This window comes from Sprattus sprattus (assembly GCF_963457725.1).
Source record: "Sprattus sprattus genome assembly, chromosome: 12".
In the NCBI taxonomy this organism is placed as follows: domain Eukaryota; kingdom Metazoa; phylum Chordata; class Actinopteri; order Clupeiformes; family Clupeidae; genus Sprattus; species Sprattus sprattus.
In genome coordinates, this window is record NC_137910.1 from 32,063,942 (window position 1) to 32,088,849 (window position 24,908).

A 24,908-nucleotide genomic window follows, 5' to 3' on the forward strand; every position below is an offset into this window, starting at 1 on the left:
CCGTACGTTTGTCTTAAGTTCTGTTGTTGGAGATGTGTTGAGTGAGTCGGTGAGTGCTAGATAAAGGAGATAGCTGCTGTGTGATATACTGTAAAATAAATCTCGCCACCATTTCGAAACGTCCTCGTCTCCCGTGTAAAGTACTTTGGACGCCCAACCACCCGCTAACCAACATAGATAACCTAAAACACAACGCAGAGTCCCAGCGGGCCGTTGACTGGAGAGAGAGGGTTACATCTTTGGTGCCGTGACCCGGATGGTGGAATAACGAGACTGGTATTTCGCAGCAGGCTTGTGCATCGGATAATGAACTTGAACTTTTGAACTGGAATTGTTTTGTCTGAAGTGAGCGGACGGCTTCTTTCAAGTGAATTAGCGACGTGATATCCTTTACACTGATGATCATTTTGAATGCTATTGCCTACTGTTTGAATGGTTGATTCTTCTAAATGCGCTTAGCAACTTGTTAACGTAAAGATTTTTTTTTGTTTGTTTGACGTACTGAGATTTAAGTGAATTATTAAGTATTGAGTTGATATTAATGTGACTGTTTTTGATAACCAAACACTGTGTATTTGAAACTTCGAGTTAGATACAGCATTTTGGAAATTATAAGCCTTTGTTAGTTGAGTGTACTGCTATTACAGTTTATAAGCTGAATAAGCCCTTAGACTAAGATTTATGTTCACACTTTAAATTTCTACACACTACATTATTTCACTGTTAATCTGCAAAACATAGCAACATGTCACAGAACTTTCATGTCTCTCCCGCTGGCGCAGCCAGCTATCAGCCCACTCAAGTGCCTGTTCTAAATGACACCCCACCACCCTTGGAACGTCGCACCCCCCCGCCCCAAAGGCATGCACCCTACACCCAGTACACCACCCCAGCTTATCCCCCAAGGCTGCCAGGCACTGGAGCTTCAGGACAGGTACCGCCACTCCGTTTTGACTACAGCCCAGACACAAGCACCAAGACAGACAGGTCAGTGGACACCTCTGTGCCTAAACACTGTGGACATGGGACCACAACAGCTCTACCCCTGCAAAGCACCACACACCATGCCCCAAGTATAATGTCATCTGCTCAGCAGCCCACTATAACAGCCTACCCCTATCTACCCCAGCCTAATGGGCCTAGCCCCCATGTCAATCCAAGCTATCCATATCCCAGACTTATGTCTCAAATGCTCATGCCTAGATTTCAAACACCTTCAGCGGCAGACATTTCAAGCAACCCCGCCATCGCTAGGCAAAGCCCCCATGTACATTTTTCTGAGTCTGAAACCACATATCACAGCGAAGCCACACCATTGCCCCTGTACAGCGCCAATGCGTGGACCCCCAACACAAACCATTACAGCCCCCATGAAAGGTTTAACCATACAGGCACTGACATGCACCCGGAGCCACCACATCCCCAGACGCCCGCTCCAGGCTTGTACACCAGCACCCCTGCAGGTGCCTTCCATCCAGCCACACTTTCCAGCTTGTACACCTACCCATGTGTGCCACCGTTGAAGACCCCTGTTCGAGCTATGCACAGCCAAAGCCCTCCCACAGCAGCCTATGGCGGTCTCATGCAAACTCATCAGGTGAAAAATTTTCAAGTCTTCACTGGAAACCCAGACTGCAAGATACTGGTGGAGGACTGGGTTCGCGATATGCAGTACCTCCTCGAGGCGATAGAGCTCCCCACTCACCTTCGCTTTTCTACAGTCGTGCGGCACCTAGGTGGCGAGGCTCGCAAGCTGGTTCTTAACCTACCCCCCCATGAACAGACCCCAGAAAAAGCGTTTCAGGAACTCAGGGCAGAATACAGTGACACCCGAGGCTCCCTAGACCCGTTAGCTGACTTTTATGAACGAAGCCAGAATTCAGGGGAGACCGCCTGCTCTTACGCCATAGCACTGGAGGCAAAATTGCGGGCTGTGGAAGATAAAGAAAGAGGGGGAAATCCATTCCCCGACCGTGATAACAAACTAAAGCGGCAGTTCATGAGGGGGCTAACCGAGGAGGAGGTGTACCTGAGAATAGCACCAATGACACCGAGACTCGTGAGCTTCCGTGAGCTTCAGGCTGAGCTCCGCCACCTAGTGAGAGAAGGTAAGAAGTTCCAGCCCCTCGACAAAGCAAAGAAAATATTCCAACAGGTCCATGTTACATCGGAGGATGGCGTGAGAAGAGAGAGAAGCAAGCCTGCATCTGAATTATCGGAGCTGACAGAGATGGTCAAGAAGCTAGCCTTTAACCAGCAGGAACAAATGGCCAAGTTGTCCACACTGGAGCTGAGAATAGCCTCTCCGCTGCTTGCTTCACCACAAACTGCCCCGTCAGCGCAGGGAAGGGTGAGCCAGAGCGCTAGCTTTACCTGTCACCGGTGTGGAAAGCTGGGACACCTAGCTCGAGTTTGCAGAGCAGTGCTTTCAGACCCCCTGCCAGTTGCAGTGCACACACCCCATCCCTCTCATCCTTTAAACTCTTAAAGCCCATGGTAGCTGGGGCAACCATGGGCGTGCAGCAAGGGCCCCACCAACCTGCTGAAAAGGTCCACACGGAAGAGGAAACACCCCTTGTGGGTCCCAGGAACGAAGGAAAGGTGAAAGTCAACGGCCTGGAGTGCAGAGCTCTCATTGACTCTGGCTCCCAGATAACCAGCATCACTTACAGCTACTGGCAGAGCCATCCAGTCTTAAAGCAGAAGAAGTTACAGTCTTCCAAAATACCCATTGAGGGAGCTGGGGACCAAGTCGTGCCCTACCGTGGTGTATTGCTGGTCGATCTGCAAGTGCTTGGGACAGAGTATAAAGCTGTGCCTGCTTTCGTCGTTCCTGATTCCATCTACCGCTCTTCAGTACCCCTCCTGGTGGGCACCAATGTCATTCGAGCCTCCCGGAGCCACCTCCAAGCAGCCTATGGCCAGCAGTTTCTGCACAGAGTCAAAGAGCAGCACCCAGAGTGGTATACAGCCCTGCTGAAGGTGGGGAGTGCCGAGCAAAGTGAAGTGCATGACATTGTAGGTCCTGCTGTGTACACTGGCCGTAAAATACGGATCCCTGGAGGGAAAGAAATGGACCTAAGATGTAGGATAAAAGCTGGTCCTCAGAAGAAGACATATACTGCCCTAATGGAATGCCAGGCCTCCTTGAAACTCCCCCAGGACCTGCTGGTCGCTAAAGTCCTCGCAGATGTGAAGGGAGGTTGTGCCCCGGTCAGAGTGATGAACCTGTCCCAGCATGATGTCACCATCCGACCACACACACATCTGGCCAATGCTGTCGTGGTGCACAATGTGTTGGAGTTTGGTGATGAGAAGAAGAGTGAAGCCGGGAACAACGAGGCATGCCTCAGCCTGGGCCAAGTTGTCGCCAGCTGTGCTGTCGACCTGAGTGAAGCAGCAGTGGAGAATGAGAATCAACGTGCTTGTCTGCAAGAGCTGCTGGACAAGAATGCAGATGTGTTCTCTCAGCATTCATTGGACTATGGGCACACAACCACTGTGCAGCATGAGATCCCGCTGGTGGACTCCAGGCCTTTCCGGCTACCATATCGAAAAATACCCTCTTCTCAGTGTCAGGATGTGAGGCAGTTGTTGACTGAGATGGCGGCCACAGGAGTCATCCGCCCCAGCAAGAGTCCTTATGCCTCCCCAGTTGTGGTAGTCACCAAGAAAGATGGGTCATTAAGACTATGTGTTGACTATAGGAAGCTGAACTCCTACAGCACCCGAGACGCGTTTCCCTTGCCAAGGATTGAGGAGGCTCTTGAGTCGTTGGGCCAAGCCAAATACTTCTCCACTCTTGACCTTACCTCTGGTTATTGGCAGGTGGAGGTAGCGGAACACGACAAGCACAAGACCGCATTCAGCACACCCATGGGGCTATTTGAAGCCAATAGGATGCCATTTGGCTTGCAAAATGCCCCCTCCACATTTCAAAGGCTCATGACCTGTTGCTTTGGAGACTTGAACTTCACCCATCTCCTTATCTACTTGGACGACATCATCATTTTTTCCACCTCTTTCAGTGAACATCTGGAAAGGCTGCAACTTGTCTTTGACAGGCTTCGGGAGCATGGATTGAAGCTTAAGCCCTCCAAGTGCCAGTTGGTGAGGCGAGAAGTAAACTACCTTGGTCACTTGGTGTCGGCTAACCGCATCAGGACCGACCCAGAGAAGATCAGCAGAGTGAAGGAGTGGCCAAAGCTCACCAACCGCAAAGAAGTGCTGCAGTTTCTAGGATTCGCGGGCTATTATAGGCGATATGTGAAGGGATACTCCAGCCTGGCTGCCCCCTTATACCGTCTCACATCTGGCGACCCCAGGAAGAAGAAGAGAGGGACCCAGAAAAATCCTGAGCTTGACCGACCCTTCACATGGACGGCTGAATGTGAGGAGGCATTTCAGTCCTTGAGAGATAAGTTGATTGATGCTCCAGTGCTAGGTTACCCAGACTACACCCTACCGTTCCTGCTGCAGACCGATGCTTCAGGGCAGGGGCTTTGCGCTGTGCTGGCGCAGGTCCAGGATGGGATGGAGAGAGTCATCGCGTATGGGAGCAGAGGCTTGAGCCCACCTGAGACGAGGTATCCAGCACACAAGCTCGAGTTCCTCGCCCTCAAGTGGGCAATCACAGACAAGTTCCACGACCATCTTTACGGACGCAAGTTCTCTGTTCTTACTGATAACAACCCCCTGAAGTATGTGATGACCTCTGCCAAACTCGACGCTACAGGCCAGCGTTGGGTGTCCCACCTGTCAATATTCGACTTTGATGTCCAGTATCGAAGGGGACGAGACAACTCCAATGCAGACGCCCTCTCACGCATGTCCAATGAGGAGGTGACGGAAGTCCTGCAGACCTGCCCCCAGCGAGTAAAGACAGATGGTCCGGGGCACAGAGAGGCTCAAGCTGCCCAGGAACAGGAGGGGGCCATGGGTGAAAGTGCTGCTGTGGAGGAGCCTGAAAGTAGTCTGCTGCTGGAGCCCAGTGAGCCGTATGGAGATGTGGGGATGGAGGCACTGCCTGCTATGACCACACAGGAGATACGGGCCGGGCAGAAGGAAGACCCCGACATAGGCCCTATCTCACACTTCAAGAGCCGGAACCAAAAACCAAGCCGCAGTGAGAGGATGGAAATGGCCGTTAGTGGACGCCTTCTCCTAAAAGAGTGGAGGAGGTTAGTGGTTAGAAGAGGCATCTTATACCGACGGGTCAGAGATTGTCATAAAGGAGTGGTGGAGCAGCTCATTCTGCCAGAGAAGCTGCGGGCAGCCGTCAAAACAGCTCTCCATGACGAAGCAGGGCATTTAGGATCTGAGAGGACGCTACAGACGATAAGAGAAAGGTTCTTTTGGCCGAGAATGTTTCAGGAGATCAAGGCCTGGTGTGAGCAGTGTGAGCGGTGCTGCCTCAGAAAGACCCCCACCACCAATGTCAGAGCTCCCCTTGTCAGTATCCATACTAGTGCCCCCATGGAGCTGGTATGCATTGACTATTTGTCACTGGAGAAGTCTAAGGGTGGCATTGAAAATGTGCTCATCGTCACAGACCACTTTTCCAGATATGCGCAGGCCTACCCCACTAAGGACCAAAAGGCAGGCACAGTGGCTCGGGTACTGTGGAGGAACTTCTTCTGCCGTTTTGGGTTCCCTGCGAAGCTGCATGCAGATCAGGGGCGCAATTTTGAAAGTGCAATTGTGAAGGAGCTGTGTAAGTGCACAGGCATTGTCAAAACCCACACCACGCCCTACCATCCTCAGGGCAACGGGACCACCGAACGGTTCAACAGGACCCTCATGAACATGCTGGGGACACTAGAGCCGCACTTGAAGTCTCGGTGGCATGAACATGTGGATGCCATGACGCACGCCTACAACTGCTCACGACACGACTCCACCGGGTACAGCCCATACTACCTGATGTTCGGCAGGCACCCAAGACTCCCAGTGGACCTGATCTTCGGCTCCCTGGCCACTAACAAGCCATGTGGCTACACAGAATACGTGCAGACCTTGCATGACTCCCTGACAGAGGCCTATGCCCTGGCCAATCAGACCTCGCACATTGCTAAAGACCAGCAGAAAAAATATTATGATAAGAAAGCAAAGAGTGAAGATTTCAGCCCAGGGGATAGAGTTTTAGTCAGAGTCTGTCATGTGGAGGGGAGGCAGAAGTTAGCGGACCGATGGGAGGCACGCCCTTATGTTGTGGTGAAGAAGCGGCCTGGTTCGCCTGTGTATGTGGTGCGCCTGGAGAATGGGGAAGCGGAAAGGGTGTTGCACCGAAACCTCCTTACCCAGTGCATGTTCCTCCCAGTTGAGCGTGGCAGCGGAGTGACCATGGAAGAGGGCCAGTCAGACAGTGAGGCATGGGGGACCAGCATAGAGCTGCACCCAGAAGGGGAACCAGAGGGTGATGGAACAGAAAGTGGAGAGGAGGACCACACAGAGACCGAGCAAGCTGACATGGGGACCCGGGCAATGTGTGAAGGGGAAATGCATGCGACCAGTGGTTGTGCCACCCCTACACAGAGGAGAAACCCAGAGAGGAAGAGACATCCCCCAACAAAGCTCTCATTTGAGTCCCGAGTCAGGGCTAGAGAAAGCGATGAACAAAAGCTAGAAAGAGGGAGACAGTTGTGGCAAAGAGCTAAAACAAGAAGAGCGGCTGGACACAAATAGGGCCTCTCTACCTACACCTTGACAACAGACACACACACTACACACACTTCACACCACATAGCCCTTCACAACACTTTAATTTTTTTGAAATATCCCAGGTTACTGTAAAATTATTGTTATGAATAATCTCAGGTTACTGTTAGTTTTTGTTGGTTGATCTGATGGCTGGGACGCCATCACTTAAAGAAGGGGTGGATGTAAGGTAGTGAATGTGCCACGCCTCTAGGCAGCGTGGCAGCCGTTTTTTGTAATTGTTAATTTGTTTGTGTGTTTTGTACCTCGGGGTGACCCGTACGTTTGTCTTAAGTTCTGTTGTTGGAGATGTGTTGAGTGAGTCGATGAGTGCTAGATAAAGGAGATAGCTGCTGTGTGATATACTGTAAAATAAATCTCGCCACCATTTCGAAACGTCCTCGTCTCCCGTGTAAAGTACTTTGGACGCCCAACCACCCGCTAACCAACATAGATAACCTAAAACACAACGCAGAGTCCCAGCGGGCCGTTGACTGGAGAGAGAGGGTTACATTAACAATTTAGTTTTTCCTTGTCAGTTGATTATCAAATATATTTAATTTCATTTAAAAGTGAAATTATTATGTAAGAGGGAATGGCTCTGATTTACATCTAGAGCAAAGTGTAACTTTTGGAAATGGGGAAAGAGTGTGGGGGGGTGAGTTGCACAACATTTGTGTTTTTCCTGTGTTTCTCCCATAGTTCAAGGCCACACAGCACCCTCCCATTTTCTCCTGTTTTTTTTGCATGGCCCACAAACTTTATTATGAATAATCATCATATACCCGGATCCATATGTTTTGTCTTGCATTACCCAAGTTGCTATCTTGGATTTTTGTAATTTGATACAAGAATAGGTCAACAATTTCTCCAATTTCAAAAATGTTCCCCTAAATGTTAAATGGGGTTGGGGTCAGGTGTCAGTTTAGTCCATGACAGCACTTGCACAGCATTTTAAAGTGTGTGTGTGGTCATTATACTGCTCTATTATGAATCCCTTCTCCAAAGAAGTCTTTAAAGAATTGAGAGGTACTTCTCATGCATGTCTCCTTACCCTTCTGATTCATCGGTAAATCTAGTAAAGACTCTTTTTCCCTTTTTTTTTTTTTTCATTTTTTCTATACATCATATTTGCATACATGGGACAGATGTACACTACCGTTCAAAAGTTTGGGGTCACCCAGACAATTTCATGTTTTCATTGAAAACTCACACTTGTATGTACCAAATGAGTTGAAAAATAATAGAAAATATAGTCAAGGCATTGACAAGGTTGGAAATTCTTATTTTTATTTGAAATATTAATTTTGTTCTTCAAACTTTGCTTTCGTCAAAAAAGGGTCCATTTGCAGCAATTACAGAATTGGAGACCTTTGGCATTCTAGCTGTTCATTTGTTGAGGTAATCACGCTTCCTGAAGCACCTCCCACAAGTTGCATTGGCTTGATGGGCACTTGTTGCGTACCATACGGCCAAGCTGCTCCCACAACAGCTCAATGTGGTTGAGATCTGGTGACTGCGCTGGCCACTCCATAACAGACAGCATACGAGCTGCCTGCTTCTTTCCTATATAGTTCATGCATAATTTGGAGGTGCGCTTTGGGTCATTGTCCTGTTGGAGGAGGAATTCAAGCGGTCTACACAGGGTATGGCATGGCGTTGCAAAATGAAGTGATAGCCTTCCCTATTTAAAATACCTTGTACAAATCTCTCACTTTACCAGCACCAAAGCAGCACCAGACAATCACATTACCTCCACCATGCTTGACAGATGGCGTCAGGCACTCTTCCAGCATCTTTTCACCTGTTCTGCGTCTCACAAATGTTCTTCTGTATGATCCAAACACCTCAAACTTTTAATTCGTCCAGAACACTTTTTTCCAATCTTCCTCTGTCCAATGGTTGTGTTCTTTTGCCCAAATCAATCTTTTCTTTTTATTTGCCAGTCTCAGATATAGCTTTTTCTTTGCCACTCTGCCGATAAGGCCAGCATCCCAGAGTCGCATCTTCACTGTAGAAGGTGACACTGGCGTTTTGCGGGTACCATTAAAAAAGCTGCCAGTTGAGGACCTGTGAGGCGTCTATTTCTTAAACTAGACACTCTTATATACTTGTCTTCTTGCTGAGTTGTGCACCGGGGCCTCCCACTTCTCTTTCTACTCTGGTTAGAGCCCGTTTCTGCTGTTCTCTGAAGGGAGTAGTACACACCGTTGTAGGAAAAGTTCAGTTTCTTCGCAATTTCTCGCATGGAATAGCCTTCATTTCTAAGAACAAGAATAGACTGGCAAATTTAACATGAAAGTTATCGAGCCATTTTGAGAGTATAACCAAACCCACAAATGTGATGCTCCAGATACTCAACTAGCTCAAATGAAGGCCAGTTTTATAGCTTCTCTCACCAACAGTTTTCAGCTGTGCTAACATAATTGCACAAGGGTTTTGAAGGGTTTTCTAGTCATCCATGAGTCTTCTAAGGCGATTAGCAAACACATTGTACCATTAGAACACCGGAGTGATAGTTGCTGGAAATGGGCCTCTATACACCTATGTAGATATTTCATTAAAAAAACAAATATTTTCACCTAGAATAGTCATTTACCACATAAACAATGTATAGAGAGTATTTCTGATTACTTTAATGTCATCTTCTTTGAAAAAAACAGGGTTTTTCTTTGAAAAATAAAGACATTTCTAAGTGACCCAAACTTTTGAACGGTAGTGTATATAAACCCCTCAAAAAAAGTTTGGAAACGTTTTTTCGGCCGATTATTCCTCCCCTTCAATAATGTATTTGATATCGTTGGAATGCCTGATTAGTCACCTTTACAACGAGGTACAACTTGTAAGGATCGTGCATTCGTGGAATGAGCAACACAGCTAAATGTGTGGGTAGCGGCCTACATTTTTTTGCCAAAATCCCCTGCAATATTCTCACTGCATGAAATGGGGATTTACGACAGTCACCGACCCTGTGTATTGCTGTGTGTGTGTGAGTGTGTGTGTGTGTGACCCTGTGTATTGCCGCGGAAGTCCACATCGGTGTGAAAGGCCCACCCCCTTCCCCTTGCCCAGGCTAGGTTTTGAGATGTAAATTGAATTGACCTGGATTCAAACACCCCCCCCCCCCCTGTTAAAGGCAAGGCTGTGAGCTATTCAAATGCAAATAAAGCTGAACACTGAAACACTGAAAATCACCCCCTCCAAATCAGATAATATGGGTAAATGATACATCTGAATCCTTAAGGCATTTTTATGCTACTCCGTACGACACGTTTTTGGGCACATAGGAACGCCTTCAGGTAAGTGAAACGCCTTCTCCGGTAGCTGAAACGCCCTCTCCGTGCTCTCCAGAGACGTCGGACAGCTCTCCGTGTCCCCGCAAAAATTTCTGTCGGTCCGCTCATGGCGACAGATACTCCTTGGCCGTGATTGGCACACTACAACCTCATTTCCATACGACATCAACTCCGGAAACTAACATTTCTGGACCTAGCGTTTCCTGTTTCATTACCTTTATATCCATATATGCATAACAGCCACTGTCAAAGGCGCAGATCCTTTCCTTGAAAACTATTCCCTGTATATCACAATACATGAGCCGGCCCAAGTAGCCTACTGCCAGAGAACCAGCATGAGCGACGGCAATTAAAGATGTGTTTCAACAACGGTAGAAAACTGTGTTTGCTCCGTATTTTACTGAACTCATAATTATATGACAGTGGTATTAGTTACAGTTGAGACACCCGAAATAACGTGCTTGCGCAGAAATCCTGAGACGTGATTTTTAGTCTGCACATGAATACATGAATTTCTTTGATCCCAGGAAATTTGAGCACACAACCCATCTCCCTTACGGAGATATTGGCGAACGTTGTTTTACCTACTTCATTTCAAACGTTGCAAACGTGTCTAGTTTTTGTGCAGTAGTGAATAGAGTCTCAGTTTACTACACCGCATATCATGTTTGTAGAAAATGATTAAGGTGCAACAAATGGCAATGATTAAGGTGCAACAAATGGCAATGATTCACATTGCAAGTAAAATGGTGCGGCTGGAGCAGATACAGGGAGGGACAACGGTGACGCAGTTTGGATGTAGCGACAAACGTTTATGTGCTGTAACAAACAGTGTTAACCAGTATGTGAGTAACGTGGGTTTTATTAAAACATAGTGTGTAATGTGTAGCTATTTCATTCTGTTTATTAACCTTTCCGGCTGTCTGTAGGCTATGTATTAACTAGCCAGCAGTAGAAGAAAGGGAATTAACCCCGAAGTTAAAAACATGTAATCTACTTCGGGAGCATTTTACTCCCCCGCATTCTCCCATGATAAAGATAAGTTTGCCCTATCAGGTGTCTATATAGCATTAGACACAGTCACAATATTGTGTATCTGACACCTGTTGCATTTGAGTAGTGGCAGCTGGTGGGAGAGTAGAAATTGACTGTTGTGGAGGAGAGGTAAAGCCAACTAACGATTTCCATCGCACAAAGACGTCATGGGGTAGCTTGTCTTTCGGGACTTAAACCGTTACTCCCCCTACTGTTGTGGAAGAGAATTGTTTTCAGCACCCACAGCCGTTGGAGTACTATAAAGGGACACAAATGCTAACTAGTACGTACTATCCGGCCGCCCGCCCACTGTCCAACCATCCGTCACGACCGTTTTGTGTACTATATAAGGCCCTTTAGGGTCATGCCAGTATTTCAGTGTTTTGATTTTGTTTATCTGATGCTCCCTGGTGCCAGGATTAAAAGACATAAGATGACTTAGGCGGAAATGGCAGGAAAATGTGTGTGATTAAAAGTTTGAAGAGCTCCAGGGTTGGCTGTACTTATTACTAAATTAAAGCTTAGTGTCTCCCCTTTAAAATTATACCAAACATAACAAAATCAAATATTACAATATGTCCAATATAGATTTTCAGCTATGTCAGTGTTCTGCTTGATTTATACGCATTAGGGATGCAAATTATCGATTCATTCATTAATCATTAGTTGATAATCTTATCGATCGACTTTCGATTAATTGATAAGCGGCGGTTTTCACCTGAGTTTCAGTGCTTCAATAGGGCCTTTACAAATATCAGCTAAATAGTTGAGTTATTATATTACATTACATTCTGATAATTATATTCTATTCTATTCTATTCTACATTCCTCAAGTAATTATGCATTAGGAAAAGAAAGCAGAAAAGTTTTTTTATGGTATAACAAAATACATTCTTTAATTTAAAACAAAGAAATAAATTATGGACTGGCTCAGTTCTTGCATTTGAAACAGACATAAAAAAAAAAGAATAGAAGAAATGGCCGCTACCCACACATTTAGCTGGGTTGCTCATTCCACAAATGCACAATCCTTACAAGTTGTACATCGTTGTAAAGGTGACTCATCAGGCTTTCCAACGATATAAAATACAATACAAATTGATATTATTAAAGGGGAGGAATAATCGACCGAAATAATGTTTCCAAACTTTTTTTGAGGAGTTTATATTGTATATAGGTTAAATTGTTTAGAAAGGGAGATAGTAAGGTCAAAGTGTAATGCCAGTTTTCAAATATAATGGCTTAACAACATATTAAGGATGTTAATGTACTCATTGGTTTCCTATTACGTAATAGAAAGAGCAGATGATTATGATCATATCTGCTCATCTTATACAGTCGTGTCTGTTCATTTTGTCTTTACGTGTCGTTTGTGCATATGAGAAGTGTTGTGGATATAAGATGTATAAAATGTACATAGGGCTACAGTCTTGAACCATTTTTGTAACCTACACAACCACTACAAGAATTCCCTAGCACATATCATTTCACCGCATAGCTACAAAAATCGTACCCAATACAAAGCAAAAGAACAACAGAAGCTAATCACTCAGTATACAAAACAGGTAAAAAAGTATTCATACGAAAATGTCTCCCAGCCTCCCTGCAGCCAATACATGACATAGCCAAAAAATGAAAAGTCCTTACATCACATTTAAGATTTGACTGCTGCCGTCATCCCTGCGAATTACACATCGTATTGAAAGGAAGCATCTGAAATGGAAAAGGATTTAGGTGAAGCCCTAGTTGTTGAGACGTCAGAAACATGGAATGTATTTCAATTTCAAAATATTTTCTTTCATATTTTGAGGGGTGGCAACTTCATGAATATTTGATCAACTTGCGTATTTCCTGCTGCTTTTATGGCATTGCTTGAGACTCGTGCCCCGTTGTGGATGGAGCATTCTGGTAAAAACTTGTTAGAGTTTGTTGGGGAATCGTAACACACCACAATCCAACAAACACATTGAACATGTTTAATCAGGTACAGCAACATCCAACAAACACCAACAAACCATCCCCAGTCTACACCCTCATTTTATGATGTAAACTAAGACCAGAACCCTTTCCAGCTTTAATGTGAAATTTTGATTTAATAAAATATATTAAAAAATCAAATAAAACTGAAACATCAAGGCCAAACAAATACAAAACTGACATCAACCCAGTTGCATGAGTGTTCACCTCTGTAAACATTTTATTTTATTTTATTTTATTACAGCTCTGTCTTTTTTGCGAAGAATCATCTTGCCACATCTTGATTTGGCAATATTTGACCACTCTTCCTTGCAAAAACATTATCATTCGATCCAATGGAGAAGGCCTCTCCTGTGCACAGCAAGTCATCCCAGAACTCATTCCAAAATAATCATATTTTGGGTGAAGCCATTTCTTGGATGATGATCAGTTTCTTTGGATGAATGCTTTGGGACACTGTCAGGCCTGAAAGGTGGAATTTCTTCATCAAAAGCATTCTCACATATGCCTGAAGATGCATCAAGATCAGGCACGGTATCAGGAATTATTTCTTCCAAATCGACTTAAGCCCTAGTTCCGGCTTAATAAAAGCTGCCCTAACACATGATAATGACACCACCATGCTTCACCATGGGTACACCGTATTCTGGCCATTTGTCATTTTGTTTTGCTGCCAAACATACTCTTTGGAGTTATCACCAAAAAGTTCACCCGCTCTCATTAGACCATAACATACTTGGTTTTAGGATATTTCGTTTTTGTGAAATGTAGCTTTTTTAGCTTTTTTTAGTGTGAGAAGGTGAAGACTCTCCTTCTCATCGGCTCGTGCTCCGGTAAAAAGAGCCGTGCCTCACTCATGTGGCACCGCAAGAGAGAACTTTAGCATCGCACTACATCCACACCCTGAGCTGTGTTTTACGTGTCTGTTTTACGAGGCATAAAAGAAATCTATGCCTCAAATGAAAGAATGCATGTTTTCAAGACAAATCCGCTGCTGGTTGGATGTACTCTTGGAAATGTTTGAGTGATTAATTATTAAGCAATAGAAGGGTAATGGTTTTGGAGGGAAAAACTAAGGAGAACAAGCCATTAAAGTGTTACTTCATCCCCAGCTCTGAGCCACCCACTGCATCATTTTGAAAAATGCTAAAATGTGGGCAGGGGGGTGGACTCCTGTGACAGATTTTGTCCATTTTAATACCAGCATTGATGTGTATCATCATATCACAGGCATATCATTTAGTTTACACTTAAAAAAACACACATACATTTAAGCATGCAATTACATATTAATTGCTTGCAAGTTTTTTTTTTTTTTTTTTCGACACCAATGGAGAACATTTAATGTGTTGATAATGGGTAGGCTTGCCCAGCAATGGAGAACATTTAATGTGTTGATAATGGGTAGGCTTGCCCAGCAATGGAGAACATTTAATGTGTTGATAATGGGTAGGCTTGCCCAGCAATGGATGATGCCATAGTTGCTTTGGTCCTCCCACCTACGGCCCTTAATGCCAGGGACGTGCACAGGAATGTGCTAAGGTTGCTTGGGCAACTGCCCGTTTGATCTCCTCGAGTAAAAGTGCCACTCCGAGAAAAAAAAAAAAATGATATATTACTTTTACTCGAGGAGGGCAAACGTGCAGTTGCCCAGGAATTTCATGTAGACCTGGTTTTTAAAAATCGCCACCCGAAACATGTCATAAAGTAGCCTTCTTAACTTCCGATCGATAAGCCTATGGGCAACGAGAGTGGAAATCAGTAGGGGGAGGGGGGCATGCGCCCTCCTCTGTTTACTCTGGTACTGCACGCGACCGGCACCTGAGCCTGCATCTTCGCCTTTAAGAAACGGTCAGGGTTGCTTTCTTCTGCGTCAATGAAAAAACTGCTTTAACATTGTCAGAAAAGGTGATTTTTAAGTTGTAGAAATGTATAACAAACGAACAATCATCATCATGTTTTATGAAATGAATTAGAACCTTCAGAAATCGAGGCTCAGTTTGGGGATTGGGGGTTAAGGGGGGCAGCGGGGCGTGCCCTTTTTTCAGGCCAGAGCAACTGCCCCTCAAAATTCCTGTGCACGTCCCTGCTTAATGCCCAAATAAGCACGTCTGACAAATGGCTAAAGAAGACTACTACTACAACACATGCTCATGAATACTGTGTCTGTGCTTACACTGTATCTAACTGAGCTCATAGAGGACCTCTCTGCTGCTCCAGCACAGAAGCCCAATACTAGACCTGAGAGCCCTGAACCATTACCTCCACACATTATGGTTCAAGATGCTTTCTCTCAAACAGATTCTCTAGTCCGTTCAGGCTGAGGACTGGTTAACAAGCATAGATATTAGTGATTCATACTTCCACATCTCGGTCCACCCTGACCATCTGCTGTTGTTCTGCTTCAGGCTACTAGACCAAGCCTTCAAATCCAATGTGCTCCCCTTGTGCCTGTCTCTAGTGCCTTGCGTTCACAAAGTGCATGGGTGCAGCTTGAAGCCTTCTGCAGCAGAGGGGTGTCACAGTACCACATTACTTGGTGTGGTGTGGTGGTTTTTTCCCGATCGCTGCAAGATGTTGGTAAGTAATTTGGATAAAAACATCTGCTAAATACTTGGCCTTTAAGTAGTGATCTACTAAAAATCTGACCTTCACTTAGTGATCGGCTAAAAGCCTGACCTTTACCTTTACTACTGATATGTTCACCATCAAGGTCTGTGTCTGTGTCAGATATTGCAGCTGTGTTGGACCATTTACAACAGCACGGTGGCTCAGGTGCTGCACTGCCGCCTCACAGCAAGAAGGACATGGGTTCGATTCCCGCATGGGGAGCTGTTGGTCCGGGGGGGCAGGTCCTCTTCAGTGCTCAGGTGGGCTATCTCCCAGGCCTTTCTGTGTGGAGTTTGCATGTTCTCCCCGTGTTCACAGGGGGTTTCCTCCAATAAGAACCCCAACAGAAAAACATGCAAAAACAGAACACTCTCCTGTCTGTCCGTGACCGGGCGCTGAGGGTCCTGGTGGAAGGAGGAAGGACGATCCGGGATGGGTTAAACACAGAGCGTAAAATTCACGCGTGTGTGTGTGTCCTGTGTCGCCGCCTTAAAAATACATGCGTGTGTTGCAGTGTGTCGCTTGTGGCAATAAAGAACTGATTGAAGTCAGCCTTGTTTGTAAACAGTTGGGCCTCTTTCTTAATGTAGAGAAAAGCCACCTGACTCCATTGCAACAAATTGTTTCCCTTGGGGTAAAGCTGCACTCAGTTTCAATGTTAACACCTCTGTCAGATCCGTCAAGTACCGCCCCTCTGCAACAATGCTTTTCACACTTCTTGGGTCAAAGCAGCATTCAGTCTTTCCAGTGTCAGATGGCAGAGTACGTGAAGGCCTTAGGCCACTGCCAAACTAAGCCGATTTTCATACTTTCCGGAACGGATTCGGGGTTTCGCGGCCAGACAAAGCTGTGCTGCGCTGTGCTGCGGCCACACACACCCATTGAAACTGGTGAATCTGCTGTAGTACATATGCAAGGCCTGTTGGTGGCGCTGTGAAGGGTGCTACCGGAAACGGAGAAGAAGACTCAGAGAAGAAGATGACGACAAGTTACAACTAGTTAAGTTAGTGACAGTTCAGTTTGTCGCCAAGTAGTTTCCAATGCTTAAATCATCATTGTTCGACCTGTATGTGATGCATTATGTGCATACCTAATGAAAGTAAGGGTTTTCATGAAGTTGCTACTGTGATAGATCGTGTATTAAATACCACATTTTGGGCTACCTTCTAGTGCTATTAGTAGTGATTAGCATGCTAAGCGGAGATTTAGCTATGTTCTGTTCTTATGTTGATACGCTGTAATAAAGATGTGTTCAATCGTGCTAAGATTTCTACTGGATGAGATATGAATGAGATCCATGTTGCCTAGTGTAATGTCCACTATTATATGTATCTACAGGGGCGGCCTTTCCTACAGGCGGGTTAGGCGGCCGCCTAGAGCGCCATCTAGAGGGGGAGCGCCAAATAATGCGCCCGAAAAAGAAAAACCCGGACGGACGCATAAGTTGGCGCTCCTTCTATATCTCCAACCAATATTTTGACATAATAAAATAAATCTAACTTTAGGGTAAAATGAGCCAAATTCGAAAACGGAGGGCTATGTTCTTCATTGGTGTTGTTAGATCATGCTAGCATAGCGAGACATTTGGTGCGAATGTGTGTGTATCCTCTGAAGAGGCTTAACCCCAACGGCGTGCATGACTAGACGGTCCGGATCACAGAACCAGTACCGGTTCTTTCAACACGCACACTACGCACGTTGCGTAGGGCCCCGCAAATGTATTATTTAATAAAGGCCCCGTGGGGGAAAAAAAAAAACGTGACAACGTAACTGTCCGTCGCGGACGTCAGATAGCCATGCGCATCATTGCATCATCAGTGTAGAAAGATGAAGCGGCGCTATCCCTCGGGGAATGAAAAAAGGAAGAGGAAGGAACTTGAAAATGAACTGCGGGACCAGCAGTCAGGTAAAGCCTTTAACTCTCCTCTCCTGGTGGGAGAGAGGGAGGGACAGTCCGTGTTAGACCTACATCAACAGGGCGGTGAGCCCTTGGGGATCCCCGGTCTCTGTGTGCGTCTTGCTAGCTTCTATAATTTTAGTTGTAGCCTTGTATAGTTACAATTGCACTTAACAAAATGGAAAGTAATGGATACATATTGACTAAGATTGAAGTTTGTTTGCTTGGATAGCCCACAGGCAAATATAGACGCAGATACGATTTATTTCGTGAAATATTATGACAATAATAAACACTTATTAATAGAGTGAGATCATACCGAGAAATATCAAACTGTTGCTTGAAGTATTGGTTTGATGTTTCGAGGTTAGTACGTTGTTTATTATGGCATTTTACTCTCCTTTCATTTTATAAAGACACGGTCATTGTAAATCAAAAACATGCCGTTTTGTTAAGCTCAAGTCTTCTCACGACTCAATTTGTTTGCCTAGCAACCACTTCAACAGAAAACGGACAATATGGTTCTGCTAAATAAAATGGTTTTAATTCCAACACAAGTGATTCAGAGTTTGTAGTCTTTCTATAACAAATAGTTGCTTCTGAGAACCTTGGCATATTTTTTACTGGACCATTGAAGATTTGAAAGTTACAACCAATGTGTGTGTTTTCATGTTAGCATGGGAGCTGGTAAATTAACTGTTGATTGTAAATAGGCTGTCTTTTAAAGATTTTTAGGTCTTTGTGTTTTTGTGAACATTTTAGGGGTTCAGTTAGGAGGGCCCCTTGGCAGAATTTTGCCTAGGGCCCTATGGAGGTCTGAACCGGCTCTGCACAGAACTCATCGATATATCTCTTTACCGTCGGAAAGACAGGTGAAAGTAATGATATTACAACCCCGCAAGGTGCAGGGAAGTCCACTTATGATGTACAATACACATTAAGGGTTGCTACAATATGTTATCATGAAAACACTAATGATGAACACAGTATTTCAGAGATCAAACTGATTTTGGAGAAACAGTGTATAATGAGCAGATAAACAACACGTGGGAAAACATTAATACAGCTTCTTCAGGGGGTTATCAAACATTATTGTGAATGACGAACATGTACATGGATTTATGGGAACAGCCGCTCGACAGGTCCTCGTCTGTTGCAACTAATTACAAATCAAACTTCTTCCAACAATATCACATAGGCCTCTGCGCAAAGTAACGTATTCTTTTAACGACATTGAAGCGAGGAAATACATTTCGCCACAAAGCTAAATTTAACAAATAATGATAATACTGACTGTAACATGCCGGCATAGTCGCCCCATAATGCCGTGCGGCGGGCGCATATACTTTTCTATGTGTGATAATGCACTAACGATGTACCTGTTCCTTACTGTTCTTATTGCATGTCGTTGTTCTGTGTTGGGACTGAGTTTATACCGGTGTGTGACGGTAACACAGTCTTTTTGCTGCGATCGTTGTGTTTATGTGAAATAATTGCAGTCTTACAAGGCAAAATAGCGTTTGAAAGTTGCAATGGGGGGGGCGCCAGGAGTGAAGCTCGTCTAGAGCGCCTAATGTGCCGCCCCTGTGTATCTAGTAATATTAGTTGAGTTATTGCTACACAATAACAATTGCACATGTTAATGTAATTCAGTGCAGTGCTAATTAGTCCCCATAAAGAAGACTGCTTTGGTAACTCAGTGAATAATACGTGCCCTTCTTAGATTGTTGTTTGCCAGCCATAAACAGAACAGAAGACTTCAAATGTTTTGTTTTTATTGCGATTGGGAAGATGAACGTGACTACTTGACAGCTTCCAGCGTTCACGTGGGATAATTACGTCATCAGATTCGCGGATTCTAACCCGATTTGCGGTCAGACAGGCTCTGATAGCAGGGTAGATTGCAACCTTCCCACTCTGGAGAGGGGATTCTAACCTTGACGGTAAGAGACGCTCCAAATGGCAGATTTGTCTGGCCGGGAGGCCAGTTTGTCAAGGTTCCGTTCCGGAAAGTATGAAAATCGGCTTAGTGTGGCAGTGGCCTTAATGGTTATGGTGGTAAACAATGTTTGGCAATGGTTGTTTTTTTGGTAATTAACATCAATTTGATAAACAGATAAAGAGATACATTTTGGTAAACAATAAACAGTAGATAATCTGGCCATTTTATTAGTATTGATCATGTATACCATGTTCACAACGATCAAACAACTACAATGCAAGTCAGACCCACACCAGAGCTGAGTTTGTCAAACAGCCAATAGACATAAGACACGAGGCAACACTAATGGTTCTAAAGCAGAAGGGCTGAGGCTGAAACAGCTCTTGCTGTGGCAAGGGTCCTAAAGGCAGCTGCTGAAGACCCAACTGATTTAGGTGAACACTGCAACAAGATCTGAGGTCATACTTATTTCTAGAGGAGCATGCTATGAAAACAGAACGAAAAGATGATGGGAATCCCAAAATGAGTGCAAGTATACTCACAACTTGGATCAGTGTGGGCCACACCAGCCACTGTGCATCTGTGTGTTCTACAGACTCACCAGCCAGATGGCAGCCTAATTGCCCCAAATGTTAACATCAGAAAAGGCAATCCCCACTTAGTAGATCAATGCCCAGACCAACTGAGATCTCAGATCTTGTTGCCTACCTTTGCCTACCTATACTATTGAAGGCCTAAACCTAGTGCTAGTGAGGAGCTTGTTTTACACACTTAGGGCCTGATTTACTAACAGGATTGCGCCCATTTCTGGCGTAAAAAAGCGGTCGTAAACATAAAACGGTATTTAATAAGGGGGCGCATATGAGTAGAGTCGCATATTAACGCTTTGGGTGTGTGAACGTGGGAGGGAACGGAAACGTGGGTGGAACGTGGGCGTAAAGCGCTATTTAATGGGAGGAGTGAAGGTGAGTGCGCTTACTGATGTATTGAGTGGTATTTACTAAAACTGCCTAGCAAGCGCACGTCTCTAATTTGCGGGATAATTCTCCGCCTCATAAAAGCACGTCTTAATCAGGAAGCGCATTTCCACTGAGTCTGAAAACGTTGATATGGCAGCAGTTATAAGAGCAAGGCGAAGACATAGACAGAGACAGCGCACAGAAATATTTTTTTCAACTCGTATAACAATTTTTCAGTTAAGCGAACCACAAATCATTAGACGGTACAGGTTAACCAGCCGCGCAATACTTCAATTACTGAACCAGATCAGAGATGACATCGAACCCTCCAACCGGAGATTCCATTCCATCATTTGTTAAACTCCGGACAACATTGCAAATATTGGCATCGGATCATTTCAAACAGTTATAGCATCAGGAGTTGGTATATCTCAGCCTTCACTCAGCCAAATATTCACCCAGGTACTCGACGCATTGCTACGGCGCACTGGTCAATACATTTCCCCACTGCCATAGCTGAAATTAGAGACATCAAACAGGACTTTTTTTGAAATTGCAAACTTTCCGAACGTAATTGGAACCATTGATTGCACCTACGTCCATATATATTGTAGTGAACCCATGTCCCTTGTACAAATTATTAATCTCGCCATGTACACATCTTTATTGTTATAATAGACAGTTTATGCATTAATGCCACCAATAGCATGTTCTTTATAATCGTGTTCTTTTAAACATCTCGCTGTAGGTGATGGCGGGCAGAACAACAATATTCACACATTGAATCAGGTTCAGTGATTGAGCGAACGTGAACCAATATATCTATCTCCTCTTTGCTGAAACTTCATTTTCTCTTCCTAAATAAATACCACGGAAAATGTGCAAAAACACTGTGCGTTAATGTGCGACCGCAGATTATCCCTTTGGTGACGATCCATGTAAATATCGTTCCTCCAGGAACGATGACGTCTCGGTTGTTATGACAACTAAATATCGTCTTAAAAAGCCAAATATATCTTGCAAAATCCTCTCCATACCATAGCCAATTAAAATACTAGGATAGGAAAACTTTAATTTGTGATTGGTTGATTTTATCTGTCAAAATGATTGAGTAACGCCCACAACATCTTGAAGCGGTAGATTCGAGATGGCGTCCTTCGGTAAAAAGTCTACTACAAAAAAAGAACTGAAAGTTCTTTCTTTCTGCAATGCACCACAATGCCAAGTTTACCTGCATTGCACCGCAGATAAAAACTGCTTTGCGATATGGCATAGCAAACATTATCAAAATGAAATGTAATGTGGTAAATTGATATATATATACTGTAAGTTGATTTATATTGTATGTATTTCTGTAAATAATAGTTATATTCAAAGTGAATTAAACTAATACAAAGGAATGGTTCATTATTATAGACCAGATAAAAACAAACAAACATTGTATTTGTCTTCATTGCCAGTTTTCATGCCTTTGTGTCTTCGTGGAGAGAATGTGTTTGAGTAAGAATTCGGACAACATTCTAAATCATATTATTTGTATTTCACACTAATCACTAAACTCATCATAACTTTTGAACAGTATAGAATATTTACCTTCAGTTTTTTTTGCTCAAATAGCAAACAAACTTGTGAATATTTCATACACTCTATATTTGTATCTATCTTGTAGACAAATATTTTAATGTCAGATAAGTGTTTTATTTTATGACAAATATTTGGAGAGGATTTTCAAAGACTACTCATTACTTCATCAAAATTACCAGATATATTTGTACCTAATTTAATAGAGCTGATTCTTCTAATTAAAATGATATGTTTATTTAATTGATGGTGTGTAGTAGGCTTGAGAATTAGACCTTTTTGTGAAAGGTGGACATCAAGCAGCAAAAAACGGAATGTTCAACACAGGCACCAAAGGGTTAAGCAGCAGTCGCAGTGTTAGTAAATCAGGCCCTATAGGGCGGAGCAAACACAGATTGCCCAGCGCGGATCTGGTTTGATAAATACCACGGAAAATGTGCAAAAACACTCTGCGTTAATGTGCGACCGCAGATTTAGCAGCGGTCGCAATCTTAGTAAATCAGGCCCTTAGTGGCTATGATGAGTCTTTTTAACACATTACAATACAATAGAATAAATCTGATAGTAGAAAAGCTTCCCCATGACCAAATAAGAGTTGTGGGTTACGGAAGAAACAAGATATAAGAAAGAACATAATGTTCTCTAACCACCCTTTTCTTACTTTGTCCAGTTTGTGAACAGCCATGCTGGAATGGAAACAGATCCCGGCTTCACATTGCAAGGCAACAGCATACTGCCTCTAAAAGTAGAAAAGATGCCAGTAAAGCAAACAAAAATCAGTTCCCATCACAGCACACAAAAAACCTGACCCGTGGGCCCTGCCCATTGAGACGCCTGACCCTTGAGTCCTGCCCATTGAGACGCCTGGCCCTCGCAATGTTAATACATTCCACTCCTGAGCAAGCACCATAATCTGGATCCAGATTTCTTAATAATGCCAAGAACACTACTACCCACAACATGAAACACCTCCTTTAAAAAATAGGATGGAATACAATTTGGAAAAATAAAAGTTGGGCAAGTTGGGAGTTTTATATGGGCCATATCAGTGAAGCAGTAAAGTGACCAAGACTTTAAAAATAGGAAGATACAAAAATGATTTAAAAAGTCATCACTGGCGAGTGATGGAAGTCGTGCAGCTAGTAGAAGCGTTAAGAAGATGATTTATGGTCCTGAACACCACCCTGGGCCTATGGTGGGTCTTTAGACACGGTTTCTGCCAAGACTCATCCCTGGCTATTCCAACAGCCTCCTGATCAGTTTTAGAGCTGTAACACAATGGTAGCACCTGCAAACTCATTCACTTGGAATACAGCCTTCTTGATCATCTGGTACTCACAACTATCTATAAAGGCTAAAGAAATATAGGTATCTTGGGCCTTCCCTGTATGTTCTCAAAGAATGAGGGTAACCCACTCTTCTTCTGGCCAGGATCTTTACACACCAATGTGCTCTAAAGCCTTAAAGATCATGTCTGATCTGGCTCTCACTGGCACTCATTGTCTTGGCACCCTTTTACTTTGTGCTGGTTTTGCATTGACCATCTGTAACTATACTCTGTCAATCCTGATCCCTTCCTGCTGCTCTGCCACAAATTCCCTTCCCTTCACTCAACGAATTTCTGATATAAGTTCATCATTTCAACCAAGCTGCAAAGCTACATAATCTACATACTTTGTCCAAAGAAATGTCGAAGGCTTAAAAGTGTGCATAAATGAGAGACTCAGCCACAGTAGAGCTGTATACAAATATGTGTGAAGAGAGTAAACACAGGAACAAGTTACCATCCAAGACAAATTGACCACAAATTAATATATGAGCTTCACTCACCAAACTTGGATTTAGCATGATGGGCACAAAACCTTCCTCAGATCCACAAGTACACTGGCTCTTTTACCTACCACACTACACAGCTAAATCCTCAAATCCACAAGAACACTGACTTTCTTACCTACTACACTGTGGTGCTAGTAGGTGAGGTGAATTTGCGATTATGACAGTAGTGTGTGCAATGAAGTACCACTGAGAACCATTTTACCAGCGTACAAACTAAGGTACTATTCTGTGAAAGCCCAATCATCGCTCATTATGCAGATTCCTCCTTGCAGTTCAGTTTTTCTTAAGATGATCCAAAGACAAATGCCTTCTGATTCTATTTTCAAACTTTCAAACTAAATCATTCTTGAGAGTTGTTTGGAGTCGCCTCCTCCAGCCACGTGCAGCATCCAACTAGGGTGTTCTGAGAATCACATACAGTACTTCCTTTCAAAAGTGGTGTGTCATGACTGTTTTTGAAGGATTTTGGACAGGTATGTCCTTGAAAAAAAAATGCATTTTTACTAAAATGGCTTAATTGGTAAAAAAAAATATTCAACATTAAACGAGAAATAATGTATGTTATTGTTTGTGAAATGAATGTCCTCCTTTTTCTCACAGGAATCAGGTCATTGCCCAGCCTCAGTGCCATCCTACAGCAACCTCTCATTTGATGAAGTTGTGCAGGAGCTGCTGAAACAGAAAGAAGTAGTGAAGAAAAAGGACGCTCACATACGTGAGCTTGAGGATTACATTGATGATTTGCTGGTCAGGGTCATGGAGACGACACCTAGCATCCTTAGAAGACCATATGAACCAAAGAGAAAAGCTGAGAAGATCTACAAATGAAGCAAGGAAGGTCACGGAGAGAAATAATACTTCACATACATTGAGGGTCAGCCTTTTTATATACATGGTTTTAACAAACATCATCCAAACACTGTGTGACAAAGATGGAATGGAAAACCTAGTCACTGGCAAACATCTTATACACAGCTTGAAAAAATATTCACACACATTGCTATTCATTCAAATCAAAAGAAGCCTTGGAGAGATAATATTTGTTACATCAGGAATAAAGCTGGAAATGTATCTATTAT

At 43.9% G+C, this 24,908-nt stretch overlaps 1 protein-coding gene across 1 annotated transcript in view; it reads left to right on the top strand.

The window, feature by feature from the left end:
• rab11fip2 (RAB11 family interacting protein 2 (class I)) overlaps window positions 1-24,657 on the top strand; it is a gene marked incomplete at both ends in the record, with an annotated part of 82,013 nt that extends 57,356 nt beyond the window's left edge. The window contains one exon of the mRNA XM_080848444.1: window positions 24,430-24,657. Coding sequence (XP_080704570.1) covers window positions 24,430-24,657 — 228 coding nt within the window. The remainder of the gene's footprint in view (window positions 1-24,429) is intronic.
• Between the last annotated feature and the right edge of the window lie 251 nt (window positions 24,658-24,908).